Consider the following 15,068-nt stretch of genomic DNA (forward strand, 5'->3'; position numbering starts at 1 on the left):
TTGTGAAAAAAAGCCATTAAATGATAATGCAAGCACAGCCACGTTTATCCAGTGTAAAATTATCCGACATTCCAGTAGTTTTGATCAGTGTTGGCTGCCATCACTTTCGGTTTACAAGCAATGAGCAAAGTCATTTTATGGAAGAGGTAAACAATGTAGTACCAAGGTTAGTCTTTTTCCCTTTAAATGGGTTCATTTATGGCTCTGAGAGCAGAAATCACATTTATCGGACCCTGATAAGTGACATTGTTTGCTCAGATGGGGACAGGAAATTCACAGCTGCAAGACATTTTTAAAGAAAGGAGGATCAAGAAAGTTCTCCGCAATCTGCAATCACAATCTTCTTAGTAGGACGACCACTCTTCTGTCCACATCCTTCAATTTTCTTCACTACATCGTAGCCCTCTTTCACATAGCCAAATACCACGTGCTTATTATCCAGCCTAGGGTTAAAAAAAAAAAATTACCAACTGTAGAGCAATATATTAATTAGCCTTGCTTAAAATATGCAACAGTGATTTGTAGATCAAACGAAAAGCCACAACAAAAACATTCCAGTGTTCAATATACCTCTCCAACCATCCCATCTTTCCTCTCAAAATTCAGCTCTGAAGACTAAAGCCTCGTACACACGCAACGATTATCGGCCGACCGATCGGCCGTCTTTTGTCCAGTGTTGTTGTGTTGGTTGGAATGTGTCTAGACTGCACACAAATTTTTTCGGCCAACAACAACCAACTTCAGAAGTGATGTCATGTGATGGTTTACTTTCCGTGTGTTTTTTCTTCTCTGAGCATGCCCAGTCTTGCTCATCTGACTTTTGTCTGCCGAAATCTGTACTGACTGACGGAAAATCGGCCGTTGTGTTGACGGCCAACAAAAATTTTATAGCCTGCACACCAGATTTTGTTTGGCCGAAAAGTTGCAGTCGGTTGTCGGAAGCATCATACTAACAAGCCGAAAATTTATGGCCAACAATCGTTGCGTGTGTACGAGGCATAAAACATTACATTTACAAAAAGTATACAAGATGGAAAACTGTTGGTTTTTTGCAACATAATAAACATGCAAATGGTGCCTACAGAAATATATACTTCAATAAAAAACATCTAGGTCTAAAAAAATTTATATTTTTATATCCAAAAGACATCCCTCTGCCCCTAAAAATGTAGAGAGATGCCAGTCTTCAGAAACCAGATAAACTTTTGTTGTGCTGGCAAGTTACTCTCACAGACCCATATTTAATTATAAAACGCATAGGGCATGGATGTGATAGTAACATATACAGTATAACGTGTCAATTTTTATATCGTTAATAAACCTTAAAAAAGTGCTCAATTATTATTATACAGCACAATTCTAAAACTATTCTTACCCCCTCTTCACTTTTTGAGGGGGCTGTTATGTTGCAGCCTGATACTACAGTTGTTTATATTATTTTTTTTTCCTTTCTCATTAGGCTACACTCGGTACCCCATAGTGACAAAGGGAAAACAGAATTTTAGAAAATGTCTGAAATTATTAAAAAGAAAAAAAAACTGAAATATCACATATACTGAAGTATTCAGACCCTGTACTCAGTACATTGTTTAAGCACCTTTGGCAGGAATTACAGCCTCAAATCTTTTTGGGTATGATGTGACAAACTTTGCACACCTGGATTGCCATTCTTCTTGGAAAATTCTCTTCTTTTCAGTCAGGTTGGATGGGGACCGTGGGAGGACCGCCATTTTTAGATCTCTCCAGTTGCCCTCAAGCCACTCCTGTGTGGTCTTGGCTGTGTGCTTAGGATAGTGGTCTTGTTGTAAGGGGAACTTTCAGCCCAGTTTGCGGGGTGCTGAGCGCTGTGTAACAGGTTTCCAATGAGGATAGCTCTGTTCTTTGCTCATCTTTCCCTCAACCGCACCCAGTCTCCCAGTCCCTGCTGCTGAAAACACCCCTATAACATGATTCTGCCACCACCATGCTTCACTGGTAGTAAGCAGGTACAGATAAGCAGTACTGGTTTTCTCTAAACAAAATGTTTAGAATTGAGGCCAAACAGTTCAATCTTCGTTTCATCAGACTGGAGAATCTTGTACCTCACAGTCTGAGAGTCCTTCGGGTGCTTTAATGCAAACTCCAAGCAGGCTTCATGTGTTTTGCACTGAGGAGAGGCTTCTGTCTGCCATAAAGCCCAGATCGGTGGAGGGGTGCAGTGATGATTTAACTTTTTTTTTTTTTTTTTTTTAAAATCATGCCGTCACCAGTCAGTGTCCCTGATCACTGCGATATCACGACGCTATACTGAGCTAGTGACGGCATGTATAAAAAAAAAAAAAAAAAAAAAAATACCTTGTAATGCCTCTTACTAAATATTTTAGATGGTCTACTTTCCAAACAGGGGTAATTTAGGGGTATTTGTGATGTCATGACAATAAAAAGGGCTAAGAAATGTAGATTCTGCACATCCGGATTGATACATTTGCAAATACACACCATAGTTTGTAGATGCTATAACTTTCCTACAGTCTAAATAATACACATTTCTTGGGATTTTTTTTTCTCCTTTTAATCAAAGCATGTCGAAGAATAAATTTTAGCCTAAATTTATGAAAAAAAAAAAAAAAATAAATAAAAAGTGTGAGTTTATCAACCACTTAAGCTCCGGGAAGAGTTTGCTCTCTTCATGAGTAGGCCATATTTTGGTATACTGCACTGCGCTAATTTAACTGCCAATTGCTCTATCATGCAACGCTGTATAAAATTATTTTTTTTTCCCTTTTCACTTCATTATGGGATACCGAGTACAGATTAATGGAAAAAAAAAAAATTGAATTTAAAACAACTGTAGTATTAGGCTGCAACATAACACAATTGAAAAAAGGGGTCTGAATACTTTATGAATGCACTGTAGGTTTATGTTTTTTTTAGACTGCCAAGATGCACGTTTTGATTTTCATTCTTTTATACTCTGCGGCTTAAATAAACACTCACCATTCAGTTTTTGTTGTGCAGATAAAGAACTGGGAACCATTTGTGTTTTGTCCTGCATTAGCCATTGAGAGGATGCCTAAATAAAATAAAAAAAACACCCCACATTAAAAACAGAAAACAGTTGTGCAAATAAAAAAAAAAAAAAACACACCACAACCATATGTATGTATAGGAAAACATATACACAATACACATACCGAAATCAAAATCGGTAGTGATGAGCGGTAAACTGGCAGAGAAATTTTGGATTGGGTATAAAAACAATATCCAGCGCAAAAAGTATTCTGGAGCAAAAAAGTGGATCTGTTGTCCAAATGGCCAGGATGGCAGACACAGCTGCACATGAGCAATATTACGGAATTTGGTGCAAGCTACATCTCAATTTATCATTACCTACTAAATTTACAAGCACTTTAAATAATAAAAAAATAAAGTGTTGAGATATGCAGGATGGGAGAATTAGATAAGATCCTTTGCATGCAGTCACTACTAACAACTGATTGGTCAGAGAATCGTTGTTATCCCACCCACTTAACTTTAGTACTACTTTAGTGGAAAAGCAAACCATACCGTACCAAACCGTTCCAACACCGTACCATGCGGTACCAGCAGTGGAAAAGCAAACCGGGCCAAGCCGGTACTTGCAGTGGAAAAGTGCCAAAAGTACAATAAACATTTCTAAGCACAGAGAAGCAGTCCCACGTCTCATCCCATCACACATCCCTAAAATAAAAGCATCATCACTTATTGTAGGATAATAGGTTGGGCACTGAAAAAACTTTTCCATTTCACCGCATTAGCTACTTACACATCTAGGACCGCTGGTATTACACCGCACAGTATTGTAGAGCCATATATTCTAAACTAGGGACCAAAAGAGAAAGTATAACCCAGAAGGTTATAATGAGCAGGGACTAAAAAGAAACCAAAAATCCCACCAACGAACTAGTGCATAGTGCAGTGGAACCTTCTTCGCTTAGGTATTCAGTCTATTAAAAATATCCCAAAAATAAACCCAAAAATAACAGAATTATGGGCCATACACACTATACAATTGTCTTTAGATTGTTTCCTTTAGATTTACCAAAACCATATAATACGAGGTCGAATCTAAAACACTTTCAATTTGTATGCAATCAGTCAGGCCCCTGCACTACATAGTTTAAGGTAAATCTAAAGGAAATCTTAACAACAAAAGTTGTATAGTGTGTATCCAGCTTAATTCCTCATTTTAGGATGGTGGAGGAACCCATGCAAAGCATTTGAGGTCTGTCATACATACTGCTTTGTGCATGAAAAAGATGGCCTTACCTGGCCCTGTATGTTTTAGTACGAAGTTTTCATCAGGGAAGCGACTTCCATAAATGGATTTTCCTCCAGTTCCATTGTGATTCGTGAAATCTCCACCCTATGAGGGGAAAAAAAAAAAAAAAGCCCCAAAAGGGTTTAAATCTTGAAATTTGTGGAATTATATAGCCAAACAGATACAGTAAGGCCCCGTTCACATAGGGGTGACGCTACTTCGCACCGCGACCTCGGAGCGGCCGCCACGGACTTCATAACATTGAAGTCTATGGCGGTCGCCTCCTGGTCGCACCAAAGAAGCTCCAGACCTTTTTTCTAGGTCGGAGCGACTTGTGTCGCTCCTATTAGAACGGGTCCGCAGCTTCCCTATGGGAGGCGACCTGCGGCGACCTGTGAGGCGACCAGGTCGCCTCACAGGTCGCCCTAGTGTGAACCGGGACAAAATATCAAGTAAAAAAGATATACAACAATAATATAATAATGAAACTTTCCTCCCTTCCAGTGTATAGGAGGCCTCTTTCAGTTCCCCAAGACTAAGTTTAGATGTTTAGCTAAATTGTTGCAGTCTGAAAAGTGATCCATGTTAGTACTGCTTTTCAGAGGTGTGCGACAGGTGGTGAGGAGGCGATATGATGCCTCTTTTCACTGCTTGTTTTACCCCTATAAATGGCATACCAATGCTACACAGCCACCTGCATTGCACACATTTAGGGGCAATTGTGGTGCATCCTTATTTGGTTTAATGGGTTATGTTTGGTGTTACTGTCCGCCAAACGTGACAGGAGCAATAGTTTTTGCCATGGGCATAAAGCTTTGCAACCATGGCCTGTGAACACCATCTACTACCTTTGCAGCTTAAGGGGGGGGGCGCAATTAGGGGGTTTTAAAGATGCAGCTCAACTATACGAGTTTAATGCCCGCCCCCCAACAAGTCCAACAACAAGCCCTAACTTGGCACCTGAGGATGCAGAGGTGGTTTGTATGGGATCCACCAGGTACTGGGTGCTGAACAGGCATGGGATGAGTAGGTTAAAAACACCAGAGTATGCCTGCGATACACGGTAAAGATTTTTTTTTTTTTTTTGGATTAAGACAGGTCCACTTTTAAAAAAGTCTACTGAAAAATAATTTGAATATTGATATTAACCTTCAGAAAAACCCTTAAACTATGAGAAGGAAACACTTCGAGCTAATTCTCTATTGTTTTGTACAGTGCTGCCAATAAAGCTACCCATACACAGGCCATTTATTTTTATTTTGACCCACTGATAGGTTAAAAAAAAACAAAAAAAAAAAAAAAAACACTGAACTCCCCCATCCACAAATTCAAGGTGGATGGGAAAATCCTTCCCCACTGTCAGAAAACACACAGATAGGCTGCAGAGCTGATCCATCTAGTTAAACATATATCCATTTAGCTCCATTGGGGCACTATTCCTCCCACAGACACCAATGATGGGGCACTATTTCTTCCACTGGCACTATCTTTCCTACTGACACCAATGATGGGGCACTATTACGCCCATCATCGACACCCCCCCTCCCCAATGATGGGATATTAATAACCCCCCACCAAAGATGGGACTCTCTTCCATCCCACTGATGCCAGGACATTTTCTACTCCCATTGGCCACGGTCCAGCCCCCCAAAATCTGAAGCTCAGTAAACTAGCCCTTTGTATAGAAAGTTTGGAGACCCCTGTCCTAGATGATCACTGCTGCCCGAGACTCACATACCTGGCACATGAATTCAGGAATTATTCTGTGGAAAGTGGATCCTTTATAACCAAAGCCCTTTTCTCCAGTGCATAACAATCGGAAATTTTCTGTAAGAGGAACAATTAAAACACAAGTTTTAAAACTAGAAAACTATTTTTTTTTTGTACAATACAACACGTCTGGGCAAATCTAAAATGTGCAAGTAACAGTACCGGACAAGAAATTTCTAGAAGAAAGTAACAAAAATTACTTTTTTTTTTTTGGTAGAAACCTAAAAGTTTCAGAGGAAACACAACCATTGGAAGAAAATACCATGCAGACCAGCTCTCTGCTGGGAATTGAACCCAAGAGCCGACTTGCAAGGTCACAGTGCCAACCTTTTAATCATTATTTTAATCCAAAAGAGTTTATTAGATTTGAAATTGGCATAAAGCAACATAAGTGCTGACAAGCACATGCACCTGCATATGTTGTCCATTTTCAGTCAAAGAAAATAAGACAAGGTCTCTGCAATATAGCATACACAGAAGGAATGTATTCCATAGACAACTGGCAAGTTATCCCAATTGCTGACAAATTAAATGAGAGACTCAATCACAGACTATTAAGTGTGAAAACTTAAAGCATGAGTGCAGATATTAAGAAATCTTAAATTAAAAAAGGTTCTGTGTCATCTCAAATCTAGGGATATTTATAACTTTATAACCACAGATCTTTGTACTGGGCCACTATGCCTGACCCTGGTACCATGTGATTTCTGTGACCAATCACAGCAGTCATATGTCAGTTGTAAACAATAGCTTGTTATTTATAGACATTGTGTTCCATTGTGATCTCTGTGATTGCCCCTGTACCATGTTATCACTGTGAACAATCACAGCAGACCTGTACCCTGTGATAGCTATGGCCAATCATAGTTATCACAATAGTACACAACGGCACATGAATGGATGCCAGAGTGTTAGGATTTATGCTTCTACTGCGATTAGCACTGTAATAAGCAACGGTAGTGTCACTGTACTGCTCTGGAAACAGTATGAAAAAAAAAAAAAAAATGTAAAAAATAAAAAAAAAAAGTTAAACACATACTGTCACCAGTCACTTGTCATATGGGTTTTTTTTTTTTTTTTTTTTTTTTTACTAAAGATGGAGTGCAACATCAGGCTAACTGCTGCTTAGAAACCAATCAGCTTCTAAACTCAGTTGGTTCACTTAAACTTTGGCAATAAAACCAGGAAGCCGATTGGTTTCTATGAAGAAGTGAGCCGATATTTTTTTGTTATACAATACAGGAAAAAAAAAAAGAAAACACACAATAGCGGTCATCAAATACCACAAAAAGAAGAACAAAAACGAAAACTGTCCTGGGCAAGAATCAGGTGAAACTGTCGGGTATTGAAGTGGTTAATAAGCACTTACCTGCAGTTTTTGGCACCACATCATTTCTCAACTGAAAAACAATAAAAATTATATTATATATATATATAAAATGTAAGTATTAGGAATACAAACTACTGTTAAGATTTAAATTAGTCTTCTTTTTAATTGATTAACTACATTTCCAAGCACCCCATTTATATAAGAATGTATGCATACATACAGCAGCAATACAAGAATGAATGCACTTTTGAATAAATCAGAGATAGAAGAAAATATACATCTCTTATGTTCTGATAGAAGAAAGTAGACATTTACATCAGCAATATGGAGTTCTGTGTCTTGGGATTATGAGAACGTGGATGCAGAAGTTATAAACATTGAGAATGTCAGAGCATGTTTGAACATGACTTCTTGTCCCATTTCCTACAGCTTTCAATAAGCCATGATGTGCTGCATTCTCCTATTGATTGTTTTACCTCCAGCTCTACTTCAGGAATTGGATAAAAAGTTCTATAAATTTTGGAGGTTTGCCCAGAGAGATCTAAACTGTCTGTGGTATACCCAGTCCCGTCACTAACAGGAAGTACCACGTTCCCTGCAATGTCTGCAGGACTTGTCACATGAAAGAAGAAAAAGGGTTGTTTACTGAGCACAAACGTTACTGGGCCACAGCCACCGGATAATAGGAGAGCTCGATCAAGAGATCATTTATTCTGCTGACAGATCATTCATTATTTAAACCGAAATGGCACACATTATGTATACACACACACACTATATATATATATATATATATATATATATATATAATTTTTTTTTTTTTTTTTTTTGTAGATATACATATAAACCAAAAAAAAAAAAAAAAAAAAAAAAAAAAGGAAGAAGAAGAGCAGCACTCACGGGTCTTGAAAGGTAAATGCACAATGACAATATTAATCAATGTTTTGAGAAGGCACAAGCTCGTCTTCCTCAGGAAGACGTGCTTGTGCCTCGTCAAAACATTGATTAAACCGTCATTGTGCGTTTACGTTTCAATACCTGTTAGTGCCGCTCTCTTGGTTTATATGTGCTGCAGTCTCTGCTGTGCACCCGGGCCCATTTTTTATCCCCGATTTGTGTGTGGTGGAAGCCATTGGATATTACATACACACATGAAAAAAAAAAAAAAAATAATAATTTATATATATATATATATATATATATATATATATATATATATATATATATATATATATATATATATATATATATATATATATATATATATATATATATATATAAAATTGAGTATAAGCCGACCCGAATATAAGCCGAGGCAACTAATTTTACCACAAAAGAGTGGGAAAAAAAACTTATTGACTCGAGTATAAGCCTAGGGTGGTAAATGCAGCAGCCACTGGACAACCACGAGACACAAAACTGGGGCTGCGGGCATGGTACAGAAGACGCAGGGCTGTGGGCATGGTACAGGAGATGGTACAGGAGATGCAGTGCTGCAGGCATGGTACAGGAGCATGTCCTGTACCATGCCCGCAGTACTGAATGAGGAAATGCAGGGGCTGCGGAGGAGTCTCACTTACCTGACAGTGAGGCGCCTTACATTTATTAAATGGCGCCGCCCAGTGCCAACATGTCACCGCGCATGCGCCGCCAATGCTCAAGAAAGCCTGTATACATTCGGCTATTCCCGGGCAGACGGAGCATGCGCGGTGATGTGTTGGCGCCATTTTTAAAAGGTAAGTGAGCCAGTGACTCGAGTATATGCCGAGGGGGGCTTTTTCAGAATAAAAAAAAAACATGCTGAAAAACTCGGCTTATACGAGATAGAGATATATAATAAAATAAAAAAAGGAAGGAGGGAACCAGGATTACCTCCTCCCCATCCCACCAAATAATGGTAATCCTATTTGTTGTGTATTGTCAAGCATAAAATGACACAAGTGTGAACAGACTGCGTCACCTTTCAAGTTCTGTCTAATGATGTCCATACACGCTTCAATAAATGGTCAGCGTCTTTTCTGATCGCTCTCTTCTGATTGAAATAATCGATCTACAGTCAGCTACCCGTTCAACTGATATGACACACAGGGAAGCGATTTTTGAACGAGATTTAGAAGATGCATAGTCGCAATCTCATTTTGAACAATCAATTTTTCCATTTTGTGTAAACACAGCTAGACCAAATGCACCCAGACACTGCTGAACAAGCTTTCAGCCATTGCAAAGCATTTTTTTATCCTCCTCAGCATGTCATAGACAAGCACACCTTATTTTATTGCAAAGCTAATCTAGACAATCAGGGAGATGCCAATTCTGTATGAAGACTGAACGAAAAGAAAAGTGGAACTGTCACTTAGATGCAGCATGGGTAATGATGATTCAATAATTATAATTCCAAAACATTTCCTTAAAAAGATAAAATGTTTTTGTTGGATCAAGTCCCAAGGTTTTCCAATCCAGGTCTATCAGGTGATAAAAATGCTGACTCAAGAGGGAAGTTCATCTTGAAGTATCACTCTACACACCCACAACACTGATGACTACCTGCTACAGCTACCAGGCTTTCTGTATTACACCTTGTCTGTAAATAAATGCACATCAGATAAACTTTTATCAGATATGCTTGTAGGCAATATGCTAGTTAATACCAGATTTTTGGATTCGAGTTTGGAAGAAGGTAGGAAATAATCGGATCCTCCATCAGATGGGACTAATTCACACTAATGGATACACAGATATGTTCTCTTTGCATTGCTTCCCTTGTGTGAAAGATCTAAAATGATCCTGTTAGCCCCCCCTGTTCTCCTACTTCAAACTGACCAGGCTAGGCATGAGAGCACATCTAGCTCAGTAGGGTCAGCTTTCAGCCTGCCTGTCCTCCAATGGCCAAGACTTCTGCTGACATCGACAACCCCCCTACAATTGCACAGCCATTCACTGGGAAAATCAGTGACCTGCAGTTTCTTTACCCCCAGCTCTCTAAGCCCCTTATTCATCTGAGAACAGAAAAACATATTTATAACACACACTCTAAGAGTTCAAATACACTTTAAATTTGTTAAAGTATAATGAAAAAATAAAGAAAATTGGGAACTTGAGTTGACCCACCCTTTGCAGCTTCAACTCTTCTGGGAAGGCTGTCCACAAGGTTTAGGAGTGTGTCTATGGGAATGTTTGACCATTCTTCCAGAAGCGCATTTGTCAGGCACTGATGTTGGACAAGAAGGCCTGGCTCGCAGTCTCCACTCTAATTCATCCCAAAGGTGTTCTATTGGGTTGAGGCCAGGACTCTGGGCGGGCCAGTCAAGGACTCTGTCCCTCCACCCCAAACTCGCTCATCCATGTCTTTATGGACCTTGGTTTGTGCACTGGTGCTCAGTCATGTTGGAACAGAAAGGAGCCATCCCCAAACTGTTTCCACAAAATTGGGAGCATGAAATGCTCCAAAATGTCTTGGTATGCGGACGCCTGAAGAGTTCTCCTGACTGGAACTAAGGGCCAAGCCTAACCCCTAAAGAACAACCCCAAACCATAATCCCCCCTCCATCAAATGATTTGGACCAGTGCACAAAGCAAGGTCCATAAAGACACGGATGAGCGAGTTTGGGGTGGAGGAACTTAACTGGCCTGCACGAAGTCCTGACCTCAACCCGATAGACAGACTCCTAAAACTTGTGGACAGCCTTCCCAGAAGAGTTGAAGCTGTTATAGATGCAAAAGGTGGGCTAACTCAATATTGAACCCTACAGACTAAGACTGGGATGCCATTAATGTGCGTGTAAAGGCAGGCGTCCCAATACTTTTGCTAATATAGTGGATGTGCGTTTGGTTGTTTGAACTGACTGAAAGCAACAGACCTGTAAGCATGACCTTAGACTGGTGGATAATGCCCTGAGAACAGGTGGGGAAACCTCTGCCTGGTCTTTAGGTCACCTTTACCATGCTATGTGTCCTTCAACTTGTTGCTTTCCTTCATCCAACAAACCCGGCCAAATCATTTCTCAGTATTGGAGGAATGATCTTGCCACCATCTTAGATGTGGGAAGCCTGGGCAACCTAAGCCAAAGTGGAGGGAGTACCCACCAGAATTAGGTACCTACTACCAAGAAAATAATAAATAAAAAACACCTCAAAAGGGTTTAGAGGAGGGGGAAAGGAGGAAAAGTGTAACTTCCTTGGTGAAGTTCTGTTTTAATAACTATGAATGATACGTCATCTCTGTAATAACAAACAGACACGTGTACACACCATGACAGTATGTGGGTTGACAAGTAGCTAACTCCCAAAGTGGCTTTTCATTAAATGACTAGGCCAATAAACTGACCACAGCTCATCATGCTAAGCTACAAAATACATCATTACCACTTCAAGTGATATTAAACCCAATAGCAAACATTATATTGCAGCTCACCAATCCTTATATGTGGTGACTGCATTGGTTTCCTTTTTAGGCTTTCTTTCTTATTTCTCATCTGGAGATTCTGCCAGTAGGTCTGTTGTTTTTCAACAGAACAAGCTGTCCTGCACATGTAAGTTAGAGGGTTGAGGAAAACCATTTACAACTTTTATTTAGGTATAAACCCTTTATCCCAAAAGCAAACACAATTGTTATAATAGCTTAAAAAGTGTGAGCTAGTTTTCCTTTAGGCCCCTTTTACACAGGCAATGCGCCCGATGGACTCCATTTTCTCAGCGGGGATCGATCCGCCGATACCCGCTGTGCAGGCAGATGAAAGCTCCATCTCCGCTTACTTTGCAGAGATGGAGCGGTCAGATCCCTGCTCTCCTCTATGGGAAATCAGATGAAAAAAGGACCCCCTGTCCAATTTCATCCTCCATCCGTGTGGATTTCACAGACAGGATCGGATCGCAGCAGAGATGTCACCGCTGACATCCGCCACTCCATAGAGCATCCGATCAGGTCCGCCTGAGAAACTGACAGGCGGACCGGATCGGAAAGCCCGTGTGAAAAGGGGCCTTAATTAATGTATCTACTGTAAAAGGTAAACACCCCCCTCCAAACTGACAATGCTGCTGTCCAAAAGGTGTCTCTATTGCGCCTTCATCCAGAGTGGAGACACTTTAATACAGACGGTGTGTTACTGGCCAGATCACCAGGTGAAAACAGAGGAGAAAAGCTGTAACTTTCAGTAGACTGTAAAATAGTGATGGGTGTGCAGGAACTTACAGAAACTACTTCTGAACACCAGCTTATAGAAATACAAGTACTAGGAAACAACCAGCCAGCAAGTTCCCTTCAGGCAGGAAGTCTACAGACTATCAGAGTCTAACACACCACCACTAAGGTCACCTTGCTGGGGTCACTGTACACATAGTGTTTCCAAGAAAAAGCACATGCCCAGTTCAGACAACACGCACCATGACCTTGAGAACACGTTACATCAGATGTTAGCAGTACACCAACCTCTCACTCCACACCAGTCACATGACACCAAAAAAATCTCTCATCCCTATGAAGGATTTACTATGATCATAGCCTGCTTATACTGTACCAACTCATGCCTGCTACACACAATGAGAATAATCGGATAAATGTGATCATCTGGTTTTTTTCCTGCATGCCAATCTCATATCGATAATTAGGAGTTTACTAAAGTGACGAAAATTCTCATATGACAGAATAAAAGTGAAAGTGTTGTAGTGGATTTTTGAATTCCAACTGTACTGATTGATCAAGAATCGTACGAGAAAAAAAAAAAAAAAAAAAAAAAAAAAAAAAAAAAAAAAAAGTTTCTTGCCTAACCATCCGGATACTAAAATCGGATCAATTGTCCTGATTGGTTCTCAAAAGCTGTGTACTAATGATCAGATTATGGTATGATCGCTTTGAATGCGCTATTTTTCGTACGATTTTCAGATTACAGGCCATTAGCCAAGATCAGTCTCCTTCAGTTTGAATCAGATCTCCTACAATCAGCCTGTACAGATCACTGTACTACTGACATCAGATCTCCTACAATCAGCCTGTACAGATCACTGTACTACTGACATCAGATCTCCTACAATCAGCCTGTACAGATCACTGTACTACTGACATCAGATCTCCTACAATCAGCCTGTACAGATCACTGTACTACTGACATCAGATCTCCTACAATCAGCCTGTACAGATCCCCCTACTACTGACATCAGATCTCCTACAATCAGCCTGTACAGATCCCACTGTACTACTGACATCAGATCTCCTACAATCAGCCTGTACAGATCTCTGTACTACTGACATCAGATCTCCTACAATCAGCCTGTACAGATCCCACTGTACTACTGACATCAGATCTCCTACAATCAGCCTGTACAGATCCCACTGTACTACTGACATCAGATCTCCTACAATCAGCCTGTACAGATCCCCCTACTACTGACATCAGATCTCCTACAATCAGCCTGTACAGATCCCCCTACTACTGACATCAGATCTCCTACAATCAGCCTGTACAGATCCCCCTACTACTGACATCAGATCTCCTACAATCAGCCTGTACAGATCCCCCTACTACTGACATCAGATCTCCTACAATCAGCCTGTACAGATCCCCCTACTACTGACATCAGATCTCTGTACTACTGACATCAGATCTCCTACAATCAGCCTGTACAGATCCCCCCATACTACTGACATCAGATCTCCTACAATCAGCCTGTACAGATCCCTGTGCTACTGACATCAGATCTCCTACAATCAGCCTGTACTACTGACATCAGATCTCCTATAATCAGCCTGTACAGATCCCCCTACTACTGACATCAGATCTCTGTACTACTGACATCAGATCTCCTACAATCAGCCTGTACAGATCCCCCTACTACTGACATCAGATCTCCTACAATCAGCCTCTGTAACAAAAGAAAACAAAAACACACCACAATATTTGGTAGTAATAATAATAATAAACCATATATATATATATATATACACAAATGTATATACAAGAAAGTCAACAATGCAGCCAGACACAAAGTGGTCACACCAGCAGCAGGTGGGCAATCAATAACAATAAATAATGATGATGCCCCTGGTAGTAGAGCCCCCTAGTGGCAGGGCAGACTGAGTACCGAGAAGCAACAAGGCTTCCCTGGAAGTGACAGCAGATCTGATTGGTCGGTTGCCCCCCTGTGTATACAAACATGACTTCCTGCACCGAGCACTGCCAACATGTCACCTACATAACACACATCTCACCTCCAACACGATCCGCCCCAGAGGCTTGTTATCCGCCGTGACATCCAGGTAGACCAGCGGGTTCCCCTTAGCAGAGTCCTCGGAGGAGCTGCAGCCTCTCCATACAGTGAGTGAGCCGGTACCGGCCCGGCAGCCCCGGAGGATCAGCCTACTAGATAGAGCCAGCATGGTGTATGTGTGTGTCCATAGACTGACCTCCACACCATATATACACACAGCGCACAGCGACACCGACGGCCGCAGGAGGAAGTGCAGGGACTTCCAGGAGGAATTCCGCCACATATCTCAGCATGGTGCACATGAAACGTGCCGGGTACATTGTAACTGTGACTGTGTGCTGTACATTGTAGCTGTGTGCTGTACATTGTAGCTGTGTCACTGTGTGCTGTACATTGTAGCTGTGTGCTGTACATTGAGGATGGACAGTAAGTAGAGCACATTCAATTCTCATGTCTCATCTGGAGCCAATGTTCTAATGTCTGTATGTC

The 15,068-nt window shown here is 40.7% G+C and overlaps 1 protein-coding gene across 1 annotated transcript; it reads right to left on the reverse strand.

The window, feature by feature from the left end:
- Positions 1-307: 307 nt before the first annotated feature.
- Positions 308-14,758, reverse strand: PPIF (peptidylprolyl isomerase F; the record flags this gene model as incomplete). Its single annotated transcript, XM_082269551.1, has 6 exons — positions 14,581-14,758; positions 7,419-7,449; positions 6,018-6,106; positions 4,288-4,384; positions 2,977-3,052; positions 308-443 (listed from the first exon to the last, which is right to left on the reverse strand). The coding sequence occupies exons 1-6, from the start codon at positions 14,746-14,748 to the stop codon at positions 308-310; spliced, it is 597 nt and encodes a 198-aa protein (XP_082125677.1). The 5' UTR covers positions 14,749-14,758.
- Positions 14,759-15,068: the final 310 nt, after the last annotated feature.

This window comes from Pelophylax lessonae (assembly GCF_965119305.1).
Source record: "Pelophylax lessonae genome assembly, chromosome: 9".
Taxonomy (NCBI): domain Eukaryota; kingdom Metazoa; phylum Chordata; class Amphibia; order Anura; family Ranidae; genus Pelophylax; species Pelophylax lessonae.